Raw genomic sequence first — 21,808 nt, forward strand, 5'->3', positions numbered from 1 at the left:
TGAGTCCATTTGGATGGTGATTAATAACTGTAAGAGAAAGATGGCATTGGTAGGTGTCGCATATATAGTCATGCGCAGCATAACATCCGTTCGGGCAACGTTCAACTGCAAATGCATTTGTGGTCCAATAAGGTTATAATAGAGTTCAGAAATCCTGATTGGAGAATGGGGCATAACAGATGTAACAAACACATCAGCTTCCCACATGCAACACATGTATCTCATGTCTCCTATATACAAAGCGAATGCGCTGCCAAGCGTATAATGGTACAATACATATATAACCAACCCATCCCCAAGATGAGCCTCGGCCAGGTCCTTCAGGCGTTACAGGAGATGTTATTATCATTGTTGGTGACAGTTCATCAATAGAGGTTATTCGACCTGAAACTCTTCCAGTGGAGCACTATGATGAGGTTGACAACAGGGATGTGGATGATCCTGATCCTCTTTGTTAAATTGTATGTGATATACACTAAGAAAGTGTTTACATAAAAATATAAAAAGTGAGAAAAAAATTTAAAGTTTAATTTGGTGTAAATTCAGTATCTTGTACAGTACAGAATTGTACCAGCAATAGCCTCCAGACTCACCTAACACTAGGTTAGCCCTACAAGCTCCAAATGTGGTAAGTACAGATTATCTATTAGCCTATGTATACAGTAGTGTATATTTACAATGTATTATTATATTATGTATAGAGTGTTGTACACTATTAACCTACTTAACCGATATATTACTTTGCCAGATACATTAGCTGTATATGTACAGCAGTGGTTTTCAATCTTTTTCTTTCCACCCACATACCACTTTAAATAATCCCAATGCCATAGGTGCTCTGTGATTAGTAAGGGATTGCTTAAGGTGGTATGTGGGTAGAAAGAAAAAGGTTGAAAATCACTGGTGTACAGTATCTTGGCTATTTAGTCAATGCAATTACATTACAGTATCCCATTTAGCTTTGCTAAGTATATAATATGGTGTTCATATAATGTCCAAATCGCATAATGTCCTATTTCACAGAATGTATCATGGGCATTAAGTGACACATGACTGTACAGTGCCCTCCATAATGTTTGGGACAGGCACTGATTTCCTGTATATACCCCTCTGCTTCACAGTTTTACATTTGTAATCAAACAATTCACGTGATTAAAATGCACATTCCATATTTTATTCAAAGTTATTTGAATACATTTTGGTTTGACTATGTAGCAATTTCAGCACTTTTTATGCATAGTTCCCTCATTTCAGGGCATCATAATATTTGGGGCATATTAAAGTAGTCATGTTTAGTACTTTGATCCATATCCGTTGCATGTAATAACTACTTGAAGTCTGTGATCCATAGACATCATCAAGTGCTGAGTATCTCCTCTGGTGATGCTCTGCCAGGCCTCTACTGCAGCCATCTTTGGCTCCTAATTGTTTTGGGGATTTGTCCCCTTAAGTATTTTCTTCAACATACAGAATGCATGCTCAATTGGATTTAGATTGGGTGATTGACTTGGCCATTCAATAAATTTCTAGTTTTTAGCTTTGAAAAACTCCTTTGTTACTTTAGCAGAAAATTTGGAATTATTGCCTTGCTGTAGGATGAATGAGTTTGGAGGCATTTACTCAAACTTGAGTAGATAACATGTTTCTATGCATCTCAGAATTCATTTTGCTACTGCTATCAACAGTTACATTATAAGTGTGCCAGTACCTGTGGCAGCCATACATGCCCAGGCCATAACATCCCCACCATCATGTTTCAAAGATGAAGTGGTATTCTTTAGATCTTGGGCAGTTCCTTTATGTCTCCATATTTTGCTCTTGCCATCACTCTGATACAGGTTCATCTTGGTCTCATCGGTCCACTTTTTTAAGAATTCTGCAAGCTCTTTTGAATGGCAATCTGTAATCTGGACATACTGTTTCTGTGGCTAACTAGTGGTTTGCATCTTGCAGTGGAGCCTCTGTATTTCTGTTCATGAAGTCTTCTGTGGACAGTGGCCATTAACACATCCACACCTGCCTCCAGGAGAGTGTTTCTGATCTGTCAGGCAGGTGTTTGGGAATTTTTTTTTCATTATGATGAGAATTGTTATGTCACCAGCAGTGGAGGTCTTTCTTGGCCTACCAGTCCTGTTGCGATTACTGAGCTCACCAGTATGCTATTTCTTCTTAATGATGTTCCAAACTGTTGATTTTGGTAATCATAAGATTTGAGCCATGTCTCTTACTGTTATGTTCTTGTTTTTTTCAGCCTCATAATGGCTTCTTTGATTTTCAATGGCACAACTCTGGTCCTCATGTTAAAAAATGATAACTACAAAAGTGATCAAAAGCTTAGAAGCAAGCCTAGCTCTCTTATACCTGCACCAATTAAGCCACACATGTCAAACTCTGGCCAAATTTGGCCCGCAAGATCATTTCAAAAATGTATTAGAGGTGGCCCGCCCTGCAGCGAGAGCCGATGCTGTTTTTTGGTAATGTCACCCCCACCATCCTCCCCCTTCATTGCACATCCTTCCCCATTGTAAAACAAGAAATTGTAACACGAGAAGTCTGTCGCTGTCATCAGCCGGCAAGCCAGTTGGAAGGCTCCCTGCACAACCAGTCACTTCTCCCACCTGTCGAGCGGTGCGGCGGATGGGCGAGCACCTGTGATTGCCTGTCGGCGCGACAGACATGGCAGGCTGTGCACGGCCCCTGGGCAGCGCGAGCCCCACGCGACTGGCACCGGATGGCCCTTCCACAGCACGAGCGCACTTCTCCCGGTCGCCACGGCCTTCAGCGCTTGCACCCGCGCGGACCCCAGGGACGGCTGGTTCGGCCCTGCACGTGAAGAGAGAGATGGTGGCTGTCCGCAAAGGCTGATCGGCAGTGCGCTGGGCCTGAGTGGGTGGGTAAGCAGGGGTGGGCAGAGGGTGTAGGTGAGGAGTAATGGGCAGGGGAAGTTATGGTGGTGCGAGGGGCAGTTAGAGGGAGGGATGAGTAGAAGGAGGGGTGGATAGGGAAGAGGTAAAAGGGGAGGGGCAGGGTGAGTAGGGGAGGGGTGATTAGAGGGTGAGAGACGGGTAGAGGGAGGAACAGGTTGAGGGGAGAGGCAGTAGAGGGGCGTGTATAGGATGGGGTGGGTAGAGGCAGAGCGAGTGGAGTGAGGGGTGAGTAGAGGTTGGGTAAAGGACTGGTCAGGTAGAGGGATGGTGGGTCGAGGGTGAATGGAGGCCTAGAGCCTGAGGAGTGAGCAGGAAATGCTGAGTCCTGTTGCAGGCCAAAATGGACACAGCCTGTGAATGCTGACTACATCTCCACAGGGACCAAACATGTTTCCCTCAGGTCAAGCAAAGGGTGAACTTGAGCTACCTACTCCTGACCTGTAACATTATCCTCCTAAAGTTATATCCTAAAGTTTAACATTACATATGTTAAAAGAAGAGAAAACATGCAGATGTTGTTGAAAATTTTCAATAAATATTTAGTTCGGCCCTCGACTTAGTCCAAGTTTTTAATTTTGGCCCTCCGTGAATTTGAGTTTGACACCCCTGAATTAAACAATTAAACAGGCCTGAGTAATTTTAAATACTCGTGAACCCAAATATCCCCCACATTATGCTGCCCTGAAATGGGAGGTCTGTATAAAAAGTGCTGCAATTTCTACATAGTTAAACCAAAATTTATACAAATAACCTTGAAAAAAATCTGGAATATGCACTTTAATCACATGTGAAATGCTTGTTTACAAATATAAAACTGTGGAGCACATGGGCAAATAAAGGAAAAAAGTGTCTTTGTCCTGCACATTATGGGTGGTGCTGTAGTGTAGATACCCAAACAGTAGACATACTGTAGGAAAGAGTTTCAGCCCAGATGTAATGGGGACATGTAAAAAAAAAGTAATATTTTCATGTAAAATTGATTAACAAAGTTAGTAATAATAGATTCAAGAACAAAGTCACATGGTGCATTCTGGGCAGTTTCCTCGACCAACATGTTATGGAGTCAAATGAAGAACCAGATATCTTGGATATGGTAAAGGTTAATGACACGGGTTCAAGTGATAACCTCAAAGTAAAAGATCTCTTTGGAAATAGTGATAATAGTAAGAGAGAATTTAGTAGTCCTTGGAAATTCTGCAATTTAAAACAAACTTGTTTTCTCTCTTTCCCTATTTTGTTGAGGTCTTTGATCTGAAATGCTGCCTGATCTGTTAAATTTTATAAATTGATAATTACCCCTCCCTACTCAGTTTGCTTCTTCTCTAATATAGAACAGAGCACAGTACAGCAATAGAAATAGGCCATTTGGCTCAATATTTCTGTATGAACCACGATGCCAAATGAACCTAATCTAATTTGCCTGCATGTGGTTTATACCCTGCCATCTCCTGCCTGTTTCAGTGCCTGTCTAAATGCCTCTTAACCATTGCTGGCAACAAGTTCCAGGCACCTACCCACGCTCCACATTTGAAATTTGCCTCACTCATCGCCTTTGAACTTTAACCCTCATCTCATGCCCTCTGGTATTTGACATTTCCAATATGGGAAGGAGACTCTGTTTGATAACTTATCTATGCCTCTCATAATTCTGAATACTTCCATCACACGTCAACCTCTGATGCTCCAGAAAAAAAACCAATCTGTTTGTCTAACTTCTCTTTGTACCTAATAATCTTTAATCTACATAACATCCTGAGGAATCTCTTCTCCATAGCTTCCACATACTTACTGTAATGCAACAAATAGAGTGGCATGCCATACTCCAAATATGGCCTCACCAAAGTTTTATACAGCTTTGACATGACATGCCCTGATCGATGAAGGCAAGTGCATTGTAAGCCTATTTTCCCATTTAATACCTGCTACTTTCAGGTTGCCAAGTTATTCACCCTAAGATTCCTCTGTACATCAGTGCTGCTAAAGATCCTGCAATTTACTGTAATGTGATGCCTCTTACATTTGACCTCCAAACCTCATACTGGATCAAACTTCACCTTCATTTTCTTGCCCATAATTTTCAACTGATCTATACCCTATTGTTTCTTTTGGTGACCTGCACTGTGTGCAGTTCAAGATGTCACACAGAAGGAAGGATGTGGTGGGACTGGAGAAGGTGCAGAGGACAGGAGAAGTTCAGTTATAGTAAGATTGAATAGTTTATTTTCCCTGCAAAGCAAAAAAGGTTAAGAGGCATACCTAAGAGTATCTAGTCATAATCTTTATCCCAAGGTTAGGATATACAGTTAAATCCTCATTATCCAGATTTAAGGAACTGGTAGCCTCAAGCAACCGGCAAAAAAATTGCAGAAAATAAATAGGTAAAAATATGAAAGTTTAAAATTAGCACCCCCTATCAGTCAGTTCACACAATGCACAATCTTAAGAAATTGGGAAATTAACTTATCCAGCATCTACTAATCCCCATAGGTGCCGGACACCGGGGGTTTTACTGTATTTAAACAAGGGGGCATAGGTTCAAAGTGAGAAGAAGGAGCTTCAACGATCTGTCGGGAACCTTGTTCACACAGAGTAGCTAACATCTGGAATTCTCAGTTGGAGGAGGTGGTAAAGAAATATGTAATCACTATATATTTAAGAGACCTCTAGACTAGATACAATTCATGGATTTTGCTGGAAAATGGGTGAATGCCTACATCTTGATATTAAATTTTCTGTAGGGACTAAAAGTACATCCAGCATGCCCTTTTCTATGTTGATTAAGATATTCTACTTCACAAATCTACCAATGATTCTTTAATATCATTCTTAGGGTGGTGATGGTGTTTGAGATAGTGCTAACATTTTGATGCCTATCCCTAGCTGTCCTTCAAAATGCTGCAGCCCAAACCATTAGGTTCAGAAGTTCATCAGAATTTGACCCAGCAACAGTAAAGAAATGGTGATACACGTCCAAGTTAGGATAGTGTGAGTTGGAGGTGACCACGGGGATGGTTTGCTCCCCTTGATCTTCTGAGTGTTGAAAGATGAACATTTAGGACACACTGTCAAAGAAGATGGTGAGTTTCTCCAGTGTTTTCTTGTTGTCTATACACTGGTGGGATAAGGTCCAGGGTAAGGTCCAGATGTTTAGGCAGGAGCCACCTGATAGGACCTAGCTCAAAGCAAAGTAAGAGAGGCAGGCATGAAATTATTAATTATTCTTGGAATAAGTCAAGAGTAAATATACTGCTTTGCAGAGTCACACAGACCTGAAACAAAAGTTTGAAAAATATAGGAGTGAAATACATTTTCAATATATTAATGTGAAAATGACTTTTGCTGAATAATAAGTAAGGCAATAACTTAATCATAGACTCACAGTGCACTTGTGTGGCTTCTCCCCAGTATGTCGCCTCATATGTACCACAAGCATGTATTGGGCTTTGAATGGCTTCTGTTCTCGAGAGCAATCTTGCCACCGGCAAACAAACTCCTTTTTCTCTCCATGGATATGGTCATTATTAATATGCTGATTGGGGAATAAACAGGCAAATCATAAATATCTTGATACCTCATCTGCAAACAAGGACAGTTTAAGCACTTCCAACAAAACAGATCAAGCATATGGAGCTTGTTCTTATTTCAACTTTGCTTAATTCTAATTAATCTTTACTTAAGTGCAAAAGGCTGGCCTCTGGATTCCTCCTGGCTTGTCCATTGTAAATTTGGTTGAAAATCATCAGAATTAACATTGTAATCATTCATGCCTTTTCCCCAGAATCCACGCTGAAGCCTCTGGAAATCAACCACTTTATTATTTTGCAATTATTACAAATAAATATCCACTGTCTTAAAACATATCCGTATGATTAAATAATTTTAAAGATTTATTTTGAATGAAAACCTCACTTGCTCTCTCTGTCCTTTATGCTTATTTGGATGGTATCCATGCTTCTGAATGAGAATAATATGGGTTCAAGTCCCATTTCTGAGTCTTAAGAACCAAAAATCTAGAATGACTCTCCTACAGTGCAATACTGAGGGATTGCTGCATTCTCAGGGGTGCAGTTAAACAGAGCTACCTGGCCTCACAGAAGGAAGCAACAGATGCCATGGTACTACTTTAAAGAAAAGCAGAGAAGTGGTAATAATTTGAACAATACTTATCCTGCAATCTATATTAGTCAATCAGGTAATCTGGACATTATCCCAGAGTTATTTACAAGAATTTATCATGTGCAAACTGATACCCATGTTCCTTAGATTCTAACTGTGAAAATAACATAATTTTCCCCACTGGAATTGGAGCATTTTGGAGTATCAGGTTGTTTAAGGTATTACAGAATTAAAAATTTCTCCTTCTTTAAAATATTACTTCTTGTAAACCCATTTCTGAAACATTTTGCTGAGACATTTTGCATAGACAATTCTAGGGAGTTTATAGTCAATATAGGTGATGTAGGCCATCACCTACGGCTCCTAGAACGCTTCCACCAGCGTTGTCTCCGCCGCTCCATCCTCAACATTCATTGGAGCGACTTCATCTCCAACATCGAAGTACTCGAGATGGCAGAGGCTGACAGCATCGAATCCACGCTGCTGAAGATCAAACTGCGCTGGGTAGGTCACATCTCCAGAATGGAGGATCATCGCCTTCCCAAGATCGTGTTATATGGCGAGCTCTTCACTGGCCACCGAGACAGAGGTGCACTAAAGAAGAGGTACAAGGATTGCCTAAAGAAAGCTCTTGGTGCCTGCCACATTGACCACCGCCAGTGGGCGGTGCATCTTGGCGCCTCACAGTTCGGCAGGCAGCAACCTCCTTTGAAGAAGACCGCAGAGCCCACCTCACTGTCAAAAGACAAAGGAGGAAAAACCCAACACCCAACCCCAACCAACCAATTTTCCCTTGCAACCGCTGCAACCGTGTCTGCCTGTCCCGCATCGGACTTGTCAGCCACAAACGAGCCTGCAGCTGACGTGGACTTTACCCCTCCATAAATCTTCGTCCGCGAAGCCAAGCCAAAGAGAGAGAAAAGAATAGTCAATATAAAAGTTGGCAAGTCAAGTTGCCACTGTATAAAACTTTGGTTTGTCCACATTTGGAATATTGTGAGCAGTTCTTGCTGCATTATAGGAAGGATATGGAGTATTTGGAGAAGATGTAAAAGAGGTTTACCACATTGTTGCCTGGATTGATGTGTATTATCGCAAAAGGAGAGGTTGGACAAACTTGGATTGTTTTCTCTGGAACACCAGAGGCTGAGGGTGCTCTGATAAAAAAAAATACATATAAAATTATGAGAGGCTTAGATTGGATAGTCAGAGTCTACTGGAGGGCATATTCATTACTATGAGAGCTGTAAAGTTTTAAGATTTATAAGGCATGATTTTTATTTACACAGAGTGGTAGGGGTGGCTGGGATGCACGACCAGGGGAAGTGGTGAAAGCAGAAATGATAGCAACATTTAGACAGGCACATAAACAGGCAGGGAATGGAGGAGAGAGCCCATACATGATCAGATGGAATTACTATGATTTGGCATCATGGACAGCACAGATAATGGGGTCTGAATACTCTAGTACTGTGCTGTATTGTTCTATATTTGTTCTGAGGAACTTGAAGTCAGCATTTAACATATAGCAGAGTCCACCTTAATACCATGAAAATTTGTTATGATTTTCATTCATAGCATTTTTAACTTTTTTTAAAATATGTAAATCAATTGGTTTCGTGGTTTGACTGTACTGACTGGTTCAAAAACTAACTTTGCAATAAGGTTGAGGTGTTTGCAGTGCTAAAAAGTAACCAGAAGAGGGCTGATTAGTTTAATTTTTGTGAGATAAATCCGATTTGTTGAATCACAAGAACTTCAGATGCTGGAATATTGAGCAATGGAGGAGAGGCTGCAGGGATTCGGTTGGTCAGGAAGCATCCATGGAGAGAAATGGAAAAATGAAACTGATCCAGTTCCATTTTCCATCTGTCCTCTACTCACCTTTCTCAAGTGCCCTTACCACCACCATGATTTCTCCCCCTAACTGTCCATCTCTTGCTTCTTCATTTCTCCAGTATCCTGTCCTGGCCCCTCCACAGCCCTTTCCCACCCCTCTTTTTATACTTGCTATCTCCCTTTCCCATCCTAATCTCAAAAAAGGATCCTGTCCTGAAACATTCACTGTCCACTTCTCTCCATGGATGCTGCCTGACCTGCTGAGTCCCTCCTTGTTTGGTCTGAATTGTATCTGATTTTCCAGCAGTTCTGCATGAAAATGTAGGTATTTTTCAGCATAATGGTCTGTAGAGTTAAGAGCTTCTCTGTGAATGTGCAATTCCTGAATTTTGGGCCATTTCATAGCTGTATTCCACTGCAAAACTCACTGTAGGTTGCAGTGGTGAAGTGGGAATTTGCACAATGGCCCCTTTCATATTGGGGGATTTGATCTTGGACCCAGTGACAGATTAGAGTTGGGGAAAGATTCACAGGTGCATTTGTTTTCTTGAGGGTTGTAAGCTCTGGGCGAAAAAGAAAAAAATATAATTCTTCATTTAGTTTAATGCTTCTTAATAGTCTTAAGAATTTTTTTTCAAAAAACATCAAAATTTAAAATTCTTGACAATTTTAACATCAACAAAGAAGGGACAAGGCCTTATGGAAGGTTAAAGGCACAAAAAGGAGATCCAAGTTTGGGGCTTTTTGAGGCCCATGCACTTCAAAGATCCTATCCTACCCACATGGGGGGCCTTGCCATGCAACTCTAAACCCTAGCAGACTGGTGTTCTGGATCCAACAAAGGTTTCTCTCACAAAATGGGTAATTTGCAGGCAACTCAGGAAAATATGGACCAATACATTTTCTGGACCTGCATTTTCATAAGCTTCTAATTATTTCCATATTTCCCCTATTGTGCATGTGTTCTTCAATTTATCAGGAGGTGCCAAGTGCTGGAGGACATATGAAGTATGCCGTCAGGCACAGTAATTTAAAACAATTGATTAAATGTTGTTAAATCATGTAGAAACCAGACTGTATTTTTTAAAGATGCTCCTCTTATCACTTAGCCTAAGGAATTGTCTATGTAGCATTATTTAACACTACTGGTTATTCAGCAACTTCATTTTATTACAGAGTGATACAGCATAGTAACAGGCCTTGGCACCAACAGTCAGCAACCCATTCATACAGATCCTACTCTTTATACTCAACATTTTCTTATCAGCTCTACCATACCCACCACCACAGACCTTATACCTCTACAAGGGGCTATTTACAGTGGTTGACTGACATACCAACCACCCAGTGTGTTGGATATCGGTGGAAACTGGAAACTAATGGAAATCCAGGGTTTAAAAATGCTTCAATTTTATTCCTGCATTATGAACTACTTTTTCTCTTGCTGCTGTATGTTGGTATCTATCCAGCACTTGTAAGGGAACAAAACACTAATAAATTAGAAACAGGTTTATGCTGATTTAAATATTTACACCATACATCATCCCACTTGAGTTATGTTTGATACAAAACTGATAAACCCCGAGGAGCAAACGAACACAAGCACATGCACTGCTCTCAAAGTCGACAACATGTTCACCCTCACTTTCAGATATCTTATTTCAGAGTCCTTGAAAGCTGTCTCTGCTGGGGTATGCTTCACATGGTACCCTTGCTGTTTACTGCTGAAGTCACAGAAAATCTCTGTAGGTTATGTGGGGATAATTACAACTTCTGCATTCACAGGCAGAAGAGGTATATACCTGCATTGTAAGATTTTCAAAACAGATATTTGGCATTAGTGGTGCTGCCGGAGCTGCTCCAACAGCCGCTCCAGAGTGCAGAGACATTACTCTGCTCTGAAGGGTTCAAACGCCTAGTCCTAATGCCAGCTGCTGCGTACAGGAGTTAATCAAGCTGTTAGAGGTGCCAATGAGGTTTTTAAACTAAAATCCTCCAACCAGATGCCCAAGATGGCAACACCTATGCTCGGCAGAGGGGACACAGATCCAGGGGAGCAGTTGTCAGGAAATGGGAAGAAACAGCACTCCACACACCGCGGTTCAGATGGAGAAGCAGAGCAAATGACTCTACAGGACAGTGACCATGGCAGTGAATGAGTGAGGGGCTCAACAGCTGAGGGAACCTAAAGGAAAGGTGATCATGGCAGCAGACCAGCAAGAGGCTAAACAACTAAAGGACCCAGACAAGCTGTGGGCAATGTGGTCGGGAGTCTCGCACAAGCTGTAGAGTTTTGCTGACTCGTGGTCAAGAGACCTGCATGGGTTCCAGGCTGCTGGAAACTGGCTCATGAAATCAGGTTTGGAGCCAGGATTCAAGAGTGTGCTGCAGGCAAGAAGGGATCCTGAAGGGCCTCAGTTGCTGAAGTCTTCCTGATTGTGTTGGAGGTTTGGATCTAGATCTCGGGGTGCCGACGGATTGACAGGCGTCTGTGTGGCTGCAGAGGCTGAGGGAGTGCTGGATGCCAATCCACAGGCACTCAGTGACTCTGAAAGGACTTTTTTTTGGCCACAAAGTGGCGTCAGGCCACACTATTAGTAACTCTGTCTGCTTAAGGCAGGCAGAAAGCAATTTTATGTAATGTTACATGTTCTGCACTATAACGTGAAATGAATCTTGAAATTTAGTACTAACATTGTAAATTTGACCCTTAAGTTTTACTATTCCTAAAGTATAGTATTATAAAAGGAGACTTTTACTGTTTTGAAATGGTATATGATTTTTAACAGCTTCTTTTAGTCTCTGTTTGCAGATAACCAATTTTTTTTTAACAGAAAATGGCACCATGCAAATTTATATCATGTCAACTATAGTCTGTCACAGGTCTTGATATGTCAATACTGAAATTGTTATGATATTTGTAACATCAATAATACATACCTAGGAGCCGTAGGTGGTGCCGGTAGAGGACCCATGATTCGGAGCCGAACAGGAGTGTGGGTATGACAACGGCTCTGTATACGCTTATCTTTGTGAGGTTTTTCAGTTGGTTGTTTTTCCAGACTCTTTTGTGTAGTCTTCCAAAGGCGCTATTTGCCTTGGCGAGTCTGTTGTCTATCTCATTGTCGATCCTTGCATCTGATGAAATGGTGCAGCCGAGATAGGTAAACTGGTTGACCGTTTTGAGTTTTGTGTGCCCGATGGAGATGTGGGGGGGCTGGTAGTCATGGTGGGGAGCTGGCTGATGGAGGACCTCAGTTTTCTTCAGGCTGACTTCCAGGCCAAACATTTTGGCAGTTTCCGCAAAGCAGGACGTCAAGCGCTGAAGAGCTGGCTCTGAATGGGCAACTAAAGCGGCATCATCTGCAAAGAGTAGTTCACGGACCAGTTTCTCTTGTGTCTTGGTGTGAGCTTGCAGGCGCCTCAGATTGAAGAGACTGCCATCCGTGTGGTACCGGATGTAAACAGCGTCTTCATTGTTGGGGTCTTTCATGGCTTGGTTCAGCATCATGCTGAAGAAGATTGAAAAGAGGGTTGGTGCGAGAACACAGCCTTGCTTCACGCCATTGTTAATGGAGAAGGGTTCAGAGAGCTCATTGCTGTATCTGACCCGACCTTGTTGGTTTTCGTGCAGTTGGATAATCATGTTGAGGAACTTTGGGGGACATCCGATGCGCTCTAGTATTTGCCAAAGCCTTTCCTGCTCACGGTGTCGAAGGCTTTGGTGAGGTCAACAAAGGTGATGTAGAGTCCTTTGTTTTGTTCTCTGCACTTTTCTTGGAGCTGTCTGAGGGCAAAGACCATGTCAGTGGTTCCTCTGTTTGCGCAAAAGCCGCACTGTGATTCTGGGAGAATATTCTCGGCGACACTAGGTATTATTCTATTTAGTAGAATCCTAGCGAAGATTTTGCCTGCAATGGAGAGCAACGTGATTCCCCTGTAGTTTGAGCAGTCTGATTTCTCGCCTTTGTTTTTGTACAGGGTGATGATGGTGGCATCACGAAGATCCTGAGGCAGTTTACCTTGGTCCCAACAAAGCTTGAAAAACTCATGCAGTTTGGCATGCAGAGTTTTGCCGCCAGCCTTCCAGACTTCTGGGGGGATTCCATCCATACCTGCTGCTTTGCCACTTTTCAGTTGTTCGATTGCCTTATATGTCTCATCCAGGGTGGGAACCTCATCCAGCTCTAGCCTTAGGGGCTGTTGAGGGAGCTGGAGCAGGGAGGAATCTTGGACTGAGCAGTTGGCACTGAAAAGAGATTGGAAGTGTTCTGACCATCGGTTGAGGATGGAGATCTTGTCGCTGAGGAGGACTTTGCCGTCTGAGCTGCGCAGCGGGCTTTGGACTTGGGGTGAGGGGCCGTACACAGCCTTTAGAGCCTCGTAGAAACCCCTGAAGTCGCCAATGTCCGCGCTGAGCTGGGTTCGTTTGGCGAACGCTTCCACCAGCGTTGTCTCCGCTCCATCCTCAACATCCATTGGAGCACTTACACCCCTAACGTCGAAGTACTCGAGATGGCAGAGGTCGACAGCATCGAGTCCACGCTGCTGAAGATCCAGCTGCGCTGGATGGGTCACGTCTCCAGAATGGAGGACCATCGCCTTCCCAAGATCGTGTTATATGGCGAGCTCTCCACTGGCCACCGTGACAGAGGTGCATCAAAGAAAAGGTACAAGGACTGCCTAAAGAAATCTCTTGGTGCCTGCCACATTGACCACCGCCAGTGGGCTGATAACGCCTCAAACCGTGCATCTTGGCGCCTCACAGTTTGGCGGGCAGCAACCTCCTTTGAAGAAGACCGCAGAGCCCACCTCACTGACAAAAGGCAAAGGAGGAAAAACCCAACACCCAACCCCAACCAACCAATTTTCCCTTGCAACCGCTGCAATCGTGTCTGCCTGTCCCGCATCGGACTTGTCAGCCACAAACGAGCCTGCAGCTGACGTGGACTTTTTACTCCCTCCATAAATCTTCGTCCGCGAAGCCAAGCCAAAGAAAAATACATACCTCAATTATCCAATTTAATATGAAACATTTTATCTACCTGAAAATTATATATTGAATAATATATCATAATTTGAATCTGATATCATGGTTTGATATCATTTTAGCACAGCTGGTATTCTAAGAACTGTGCTGGTGTTACTGGCACAGATTTATTTAATTACAGTAAGACAATTGCAAATTAAGAGGAATGGGTATTTTAAAACTATACTTTAAAGCACAAAAGCATTTCAAGAGCTATTTTATGTTATTGGTTTAATAATTCAATAAGAACTATCCCCATATTAAATAGCAATGATATTTTTCATTCCACTCACTGAAATTTTAAAGAAATGAAAACTTACTGAACACCCTTGTGACTAAGGGCAGCCAGATTGCATATGCTGTTCAAAACACTAAATAATGGAAACTTCATTGAAAAGTAAAAAAGCCTTGGACTTGAAAAATCAGACTGTTCTCTGTTGTTTGTGCCTTTTCACAAATCTATCAAATTTGTATTGAGTCTATTATGAATCAGTGTTACCACGCTGATTTGTATTTGACATTTGATCCAAAAGAAAATGTGGCTAAAGTTAGGATTTTTCCATGTAAATGTATGATAAAATATACCTATCTCTCCCCACCAAGAATGAAGTTTGGTTATGTGGTGGCAATGCCATTGTCTACACATGACACACTACACTACAAGGGCATGTACCCCTTGAATGTCTTGGAACAATGTTGTGGTACAACATCAGTGCAAGGCTTGGAGAGATTTGAATAGAAAGACTACTAACACCTTCTCTGGACAACAGGGATTAATTTCTTCTTTAATAACGTAAAAATAATTTTTAAAATATTTATGCATTTTTCCATCGATGTGCAGTTTTCTACTAAAATGTCATCACTTCATCATAATGCTGGGAACAGCACTGCATTTTTAATTGTTACATTTCAAGTGCATGTGAAAGAATTTACTGCACTTTGTAAAATGACAAGATTTTCTCTAATAACCTGGCCAACATTTCTCTCTTAACGAACTGCACCAAAAATTCTAGAAGTAGTTCTCATTGGTTTCAAGAAGGCCACCATCATATCAGTACCACTGAAAAGCTCAATAACAGAGTGAAATAAGTACCGACTGGTAGGTATCTCTGATGTCCACCATGAGAAAGTACATTAAGGGGGAGATCATGTCTCACATCAACTCTGTCCTCTCAGACAGCCTTGGCCCACCTCTGTTTTCCTATTACACAAACAGGCCCACAGCAGATGTAGTTTCTCTGACTTTCTATTCACCTCTGGAATACCTGGACATCAAGGACACATGTCAGACTACTGTTCATCAATAACAGCTCCATTATCAATGCTAAATTCCAAACAAAATCAACCCCATGGTTTGGGATCCAGGTCTCAACACCCCTATCTGCAACTAGATCTTGAGTTCCCGTCTGCCCAACAGACCACGATCAGTGAAGATGGGCAACAACATCTCCACGATTACACCGTTTGTGAGGAGGTCTTTGCAAGGTCGACTGGACTGGGGATGTGGGGGGGGGTGGGAGAGTCGAGGGGAAAAACTTTGCTATGTTTGGTGCCTGGGACAATGCCAGGTGGCCCATCCAGTTTTATTCTTCACCTGTTTCAAAATCAGTTTTCCTCCTGTTGGAAGGACATTATTGAATTACACTGATTTTTAGGGCAAGTTTATTATTTATTTGGTCATCGTTACTAAGACAAGCTCTTGATGTTTTTTCTACTTATTACCTGCTTGCACCTGTTAACAGAGTATGTGAATTCTGAGTCAATCAATCCTCTTGATATATAATTCCCTGTCCTATCCAACCTCTGTGAAATGACATTTAAATAGATCATTTTGTGATTTTCTTAATTTTCTGCTGATTTTATTATTATCAAACTGCATCATGGCAGCTTCTATCTACTATTTACTTTATTTACTTTATCTCACTTTTCATAATCTCAATGATCTCTCTTATGTTATCTTCAGTGTTTTTACTCATAGAAAAGAAAATTACTTTCCAACATAAGCAGTTAAGTTGAATCTTTTCTGTTGTCATAAAGACCAGAATGCCAATCTCTGTATCTAGATCTTTGGATGTAAATCCGAACTTCAACTGTCTCTATTAGTAATGGCTGTTTCAATAACCATTTGTTTTATCCATGTGTTAGTCTCCTTCCCGTTTCACAAACTAGTCTGTCTCCTATGCTTCTTTCTGATATGGCTATCTGTCCACCTTCCCCCTCCCTGATGGGAGGTAGTTTGAGATGTTTTTCAATGTCAATGCCATGATATTCCCTCCTTGTCTTATTTTATCACCTCTTTTCCAAATGTTTAATAGGCTTCTCAATGAGACAGAAGAATGCATAAATCAGCCCTGTGAACCCCACCCACTACTCTCCCTAATCATAATAAGCGATCATTAATGGAGTTATTAGTACCAGTGTTTCTCTGTGGCATCCCTTCTCTTTCGAAAAAGAAATGGCCATTCCTTTTTTATGATAGAACATAGAACATTACAGTACAGGTCCTTTGCCCTTGATGTTTTGCTGACCTAGATATTCCTAACAAAAAAATACTAATCCTTTCCTACCTTATAACCCTCTATTTTTCTTCCATCCATGTGCCTGTCTAAGAGTCTCATAAATATCCCTAATGTTTCAGCCTTCACCACCACCCATAACACAGCATTCCAGGTACCCAAAACTCTGTAAAGACTTATTCCTAATGTCTCCCCAAACATTCCCCCCTTCACTTTGTACAGATGTCCTCTGGTGTTTGCTGTTCCTGTCCTGGGAAAAAGGCCCTGGATGTCCAGTTTGTCTATGTCTCTCAGAATCTTGCAGACCTCTATTACGTCACCTCTTATCGTTCTTCGCTCCAAAGAGAGAAGTCCTAGCTCTGCTAACCTTGCCTCATAAGACTTATTTTTCAATCCAGGCCACATCCTGGTAAATCTGCTCTGCGCTCTCTCCATAGCTTCCACATCCTTCCTATAATGAGGTAACCAGAACTGAACACAATACTCTAAGTGCGGCCTCACCAGATATTTGTGGAGTTGCAACATGACACCTCAACTCTTGAACTCAATCCCCCAACTAATGAAGCCCTTCTTAACAAACAAATAAAATAAATTATATAAGTTTTTGGGAGTGAACAAGAGATTAAATCTTATTGTCTAGTCAACAGAACATTTTTCCTCAATTTCTTTGAAAGATTTACTAGTGTAGTATTGCTTGGATAGCTCATCCATGTGACTTAGCTTGTTGAAGGCAAATTGTATTTGACAGACCTGAATGTGATAATAGATGATGGTAGATTTTCAAAGGGAATTTGGTAAAACTTCTCAAAATGCACACAAATATATTGGAAACAAATGGGATCGGTGGCTGAGCAGATAGGGATTTGGCTTCTTGAGGGACTGAAGAGATTTATGGGAGGCATTCAAATTTCATGGAAGATTTTGCTACGCAAATGATAATTACTTCCAATTACAAAAAAAATTACTAACCAGAGGAGATGTACTTAAAGCCACCAGCTAAAGAACTTAAGAGGATGAGGAACAGGAACCTTTAATGCAAATTAAATAATGCTATGAAAGACCACTGAGTGTAAGAAAGGTGGGAACAGATTGAGCATGTATACAGTAATAGGATGTAACAGTTTGCAGGGATATTCAGGAGATAGATTAATTTGTTAACTGTTTAAAAGAACAGTCATAGGCAATTCATGGCTACTGTTCTTGCTGCCAATCCTCTGATAGCGATTGTAAAATCATTAAAGAAATTCATGGTTATTTTTAATCTTCAATCCCAAGAGTATGCTTTCCATGTATCTGTGTAAATCAGAGCTCCATGATCTGAGTAAATCAAACATATGGAAACAATTGCAGCTTCATTGGTTACATGCCATAAATTAACAATTTCTTTCAAAAGCATGAATGTTTTGACCAGTTTTCTCATCATTGGAACTCTATGAAATAAACATCATTTCACAGTCCCAGAAGTGTGAATGGATCAAGAATCAAAACTTAGCCAAAATAAATTGGCAGCAAAATTGAGCCAGTGTCAGGAAACCCAATCTGAATATTTTTAAAACACTGTTTCCATAGCAATTGAGCAAAGAATTGAAATTCAACAGTGCAGCCCTTGTTAGAAGGAAGAACTGAAATAAACTGCAGCCTATGCAGAAGCCAGCTCTTAGCCAGCAAAGGTTCGCCAAACTATTAGAATTCAAGCAGAGTTGTTTATTTAAACAATTTTGATTGGTAATACGTACTTGGCAAAATATTTTTTGAAGAGAGAGAGGGTTCGATGCTTTATGATGGTCTTTGGTTTGGGGATTTCGGAATATTTCCAAGGGAGGCACATAAAGGACCCTCATGGTAGGGTGGTCCAGAAGATTAAGTCACATAGGATCCACAGCGAGTTGTACCATTGGATACAAAATTGGCTTGGTCAATGAAAAACGGGTCATGGTGGAGAGGTATTTCTCTGACTGGAGATCTATGATCAGCAATGTTCTGCAAAGATCAGTTCTGGGAACTCTAAATGATCTGGATGAAAAGTAGGTAGTCAGATTAGTAAGTTTTGCAGACAACATGAAAACTGTTGGAATTGCAGATACAGCTGTAGTAAGAAAGTCTGACAAGATAAAGCAGGATATAGATCAGTTGGAAATTTGGGCAGAGAAATGGAAGTGGAGCTTCATCCAAACAAGTGTGAGGTGTTGCATTTTGGAAGGTTAAATGCAAAAGGAAGCATATAGTTAATGGCAGGAATAAAACATGCAAGTCTCCAGCTACCCTGATTGAAGTAAAAACACAATGTTGGAGAAACTCACCAGATCAAACAGTGTACTTTATCTTTGCTATAGGAACAATGATAAACAGAGTAATCTTGGGATGCAAATTCAGAGCTTCCTGAAAGTGGAAACACAAGTTGTATGGCCTGCTTGCCTTCATCAGTTATGGTATTGACTATAAAAGTCAGGAAATGATGTTGCAGCTGCAAAAAAATTTAGTTAGGTTGCAGCAAACAATGAATAGCTGGAGGGCCTCATCTAGTCAAGCAGCATTCATGAAGAGAAACAAACAGTCAACTCCAGTTTGGGACTCTTTCAAGAACGATTCCACCATCTGCAGTTTCTTGTGTCATTAACTTTGCCCACATTCGGAATATTGTATGGTTCTGGATGCCACACTACAGGAAAGATGTGCAGGCCTTGTAGAGGGTGCAGAAGTGATTCACCAGGATATTGCCTAGACTGGAGAGTTATTATCCATAAGGAGAAGTTGGACAAACTTCTTTAAACAAGAAAGTCACCAGATGCTGGGGTCAAGTGCCAGATACAAATGTACGTTTACTAGAAAATCCAGCAGGTCTCGCGGCATCCATAGGAAGTAAAAGGTAACCAACGTTTTGGGCCTGTGACCTTCCTCAGGTATAAGCAAAAATAGGCAGGTGCCTGAATAAAATAAATGCCCACCTTTTACCTCTTACCTGTGCTCCTTCCACTTCCTCCATCCTCCTTTTCGTTCAGGTGCCTGGTTGTTTTGCTTATCCCTGACAAAGGCCAATCACAGCACATGACATTCACTGAGGTAGGGAATTAGTATCTTCTGAGAGAGCAAAACCTGCACAGATGGAATTTAGGTGATGGAATTCTGTCTACACCAGTAGAACAAAGTGAATAGAGCAGGTGGCATGAAATATTGGGGAAGATTTTGATGCATGAGTGTAGCCTAGGAAGAATGATGTCCATTAGTGTTTGTGATTACAGATCACACTCTGCCCTAATAACAGGTTTTATATAATCAATAATTTCATGCTGAATAGACAGCCCATTCCCAGAAAATCGACATGCAGGCATGAACAGCAGTGCAACTGGTTATTAATCTTTACCCTACCAGTTTATCTACTAACTGCTGCATAAGTATAGCAAGATAGATTTTACAGTTAAAATACCTAAGTATCTCAGAAGATGAAAAAAATCTCTCTAGTAGCCTGTGTAGGTTTATATAATAGAATAACAAAGAGATTGCATTTTAAGAACTTTTACAAATCAGTTGGGCCCACAATGTTATCAATTAAAGGCTGATAAATCAGACTTTCTTTCGGATGTCAATCGCTATACTACTTTACTAGGAAATGTGACATCTGTGTTTCACCAAAGGCTTTTTCATCACAAACTAGGATTCTGAGGAAAGATAAGCCGAACAATCCGTGCTGATCAAAACAAAAATCTGCATTATACCAATTAAAGTCCCTGCCAGGAGCAAAACGGAACAGCACTCAAACTCTGCTGCAGTTTATCTCGCCTGAACACAAGGAGGGAGAACAGGCAAGAACGTTCTTTCATTTTCAACTGACAACTTTTATCTTCTTCTGCTGGATATGGAATCTCAGTCTGTAGGGCACGGGACTTGTACATTTAGCTGCATTGTTTTTGTAAATATTCTTTAAGACAGCAATGTTGCATCTAGACTAAATGAAAAGCTTTAACCACATAGTAACCAACATTGATTGACCCTCAAGTGGCCACTGCCTTTATGATATAGTACAAATTTGCTACTCATTTAAATGGATTTTTTATCTGTCATCTCACCCACATGCAACAATAAGCTAAACAGCTCCACTGAAACCACAAGGGAATAAATATGAAACAGTGATTGAAATTCTATTTTGTTATTATTAACAAAAAAAAGGTATTCATTGAGAACAGGAAGCTCACAGCTTTAATCCCAGTCTCTGTCCTGAGAGTTGATCTTTGTTCAGTGAGCCCATTATTAATTATCCTTGGCACAGATCAGCACATCTGTCTGAGTTTCCATTATTGTTTTCAAGCCATTTCAGGCAGTAAGAATGGCTCGTCCAGAAACTAGTAGTTGCCATTTCTTGCTGAGCTTTGAAGCCATTAGGTCTCCTGAAATTTCACAAAAATGGGCAAAAGTTGAAACAGGATCTCACAATTGTTGCAGACACCTGGGATACCAGTTATTGCTGAAAGAATTCTCAGCCTTTGCTACCTCAGATTCCTGTGCTTGGTGAGGTCCCAAAACAATCTAAGGTGTCCGCAGTTAATGAGTCAATTATTGCAGCATGTAACTCTGATTTTTTTTAAAAGGCTGCCATTAGGGAAAACATGTACTAACCATATGCTAGCCAGTGAAAAACTAAGCTGGGTAATGCTGTGGTCACGATATTGATGTGAACAATGCAGACCCTTTAACTGCTATCTTACTCCTGGATCCTCTGTATTGTTCCCACAATTTTTGTAGATGAACAGCAAAGATTTCTCTTAAAAGCTCAAATTTCCACTGACAATGAAGAAAGCATGCATTGAGAGTCTTGTGACATCATTAACTGCATTAGAATGGCACTATGCAAATATCAGCCATACTAACAGATCGCCACTTGCTGCTGGTTGCTAAACTACACTGAAATGATCACTGGGCTAATGTACAAGAAACCATTTTGATGCTCAATTTGCACATAAAAAAATGTGTACGCAAATGAGTAGAAAAACACGAAAGTCTGCAGACACCATGGTTGAAGTAAAACACAGTGCACAACTAAACTCAGCAGGCCAAACGATGTACTTTATATAGCAAAGATAAAGATATGTAACCAATGTTTCAGGCTTGAACCCTTCATCAAGGTATGGAAAAATGTTGGCAGGCATCCGAACAAAATGGTAGAGAGGGAGTGGTAGAGGGAGAAGCACAGTCCCAAAGGCAGGAAGTAATAGGTTGATAAGATAGGGAAGGAACAGCATTGAGCAGGAGGAGGAGGGATGGCTCTGTGAATAGAGAGGGAAGGGAATGGAGAGCTATGAGAGAAGACAAAGAGAAAAGAAAGGGAGGGGGAATGGAGAGTAGGTAGCAGATATCGGAGAAGTTGATGTTAATGCCATCTGGTTGGA

At 41.2% G+C, this 21,808-nt stretch overlaps 1 protein-coding gene and 1 long non-coding RNA gene across 12 annotated transcripts in view; one reads left to right on the forward strand and one right to left on the reverse strand.

Annotated features, from left to right (window-relative positions):
- LOC138755196 (uncharacterized) overlaps positions 1-21,521 on the forward strand; it is a 334,189-nt gene extending 312,668 nt beyond the window's left edge. For all 3 annotated transcript variants that reach the window (XR_011352102.1, XR_011352103.1, XR_011352101.1), the window contains one exon: positions 20,080-21,521. This is a non-coding gene — a long non-coding RNA (uncharacterized lncRNA). The remainder of the gene's footprint in view (positions 1-20,079) is intronic.
- Positions 1-21,808, reverse strand: part of LOC138755194 (transcriptional activator GLI3-like) — a 469,347-nt gene that overhangs the window by 16,081 nt on the left and 431,458 nt on the right. For all 9 annotated transcript variants that reach the window (XM_069920695.1, XM_069920694.1, XM_069920696.1 and 6 more), the window contains one exon: positions 6,307-6,456. In XM_069920695.1, the coding sequence (XP_069776796.1) occupies positions 6,307-6,456 (150 nt within the window). The remainder of the gene's footprint in view (positions 1-6,306; positions 6,457-21,808) is intronic.

Source organism: Narcine bancroftii, chromosome 2 (genome assembly GCF_036971445.1).
Source record: "Narcine bancroftii isolate sNarBan1 chromosome 2, sNarBan1.hap1, whole genome shotgun sequence".
Classification (NCBI taxonomy): domain Eukaryota; kingdom Metazoa; phylum Chordata; class Chondrichthyes; order Torpediniformes; family Narcinidae; genus Narcine; species Narcine bancroftii.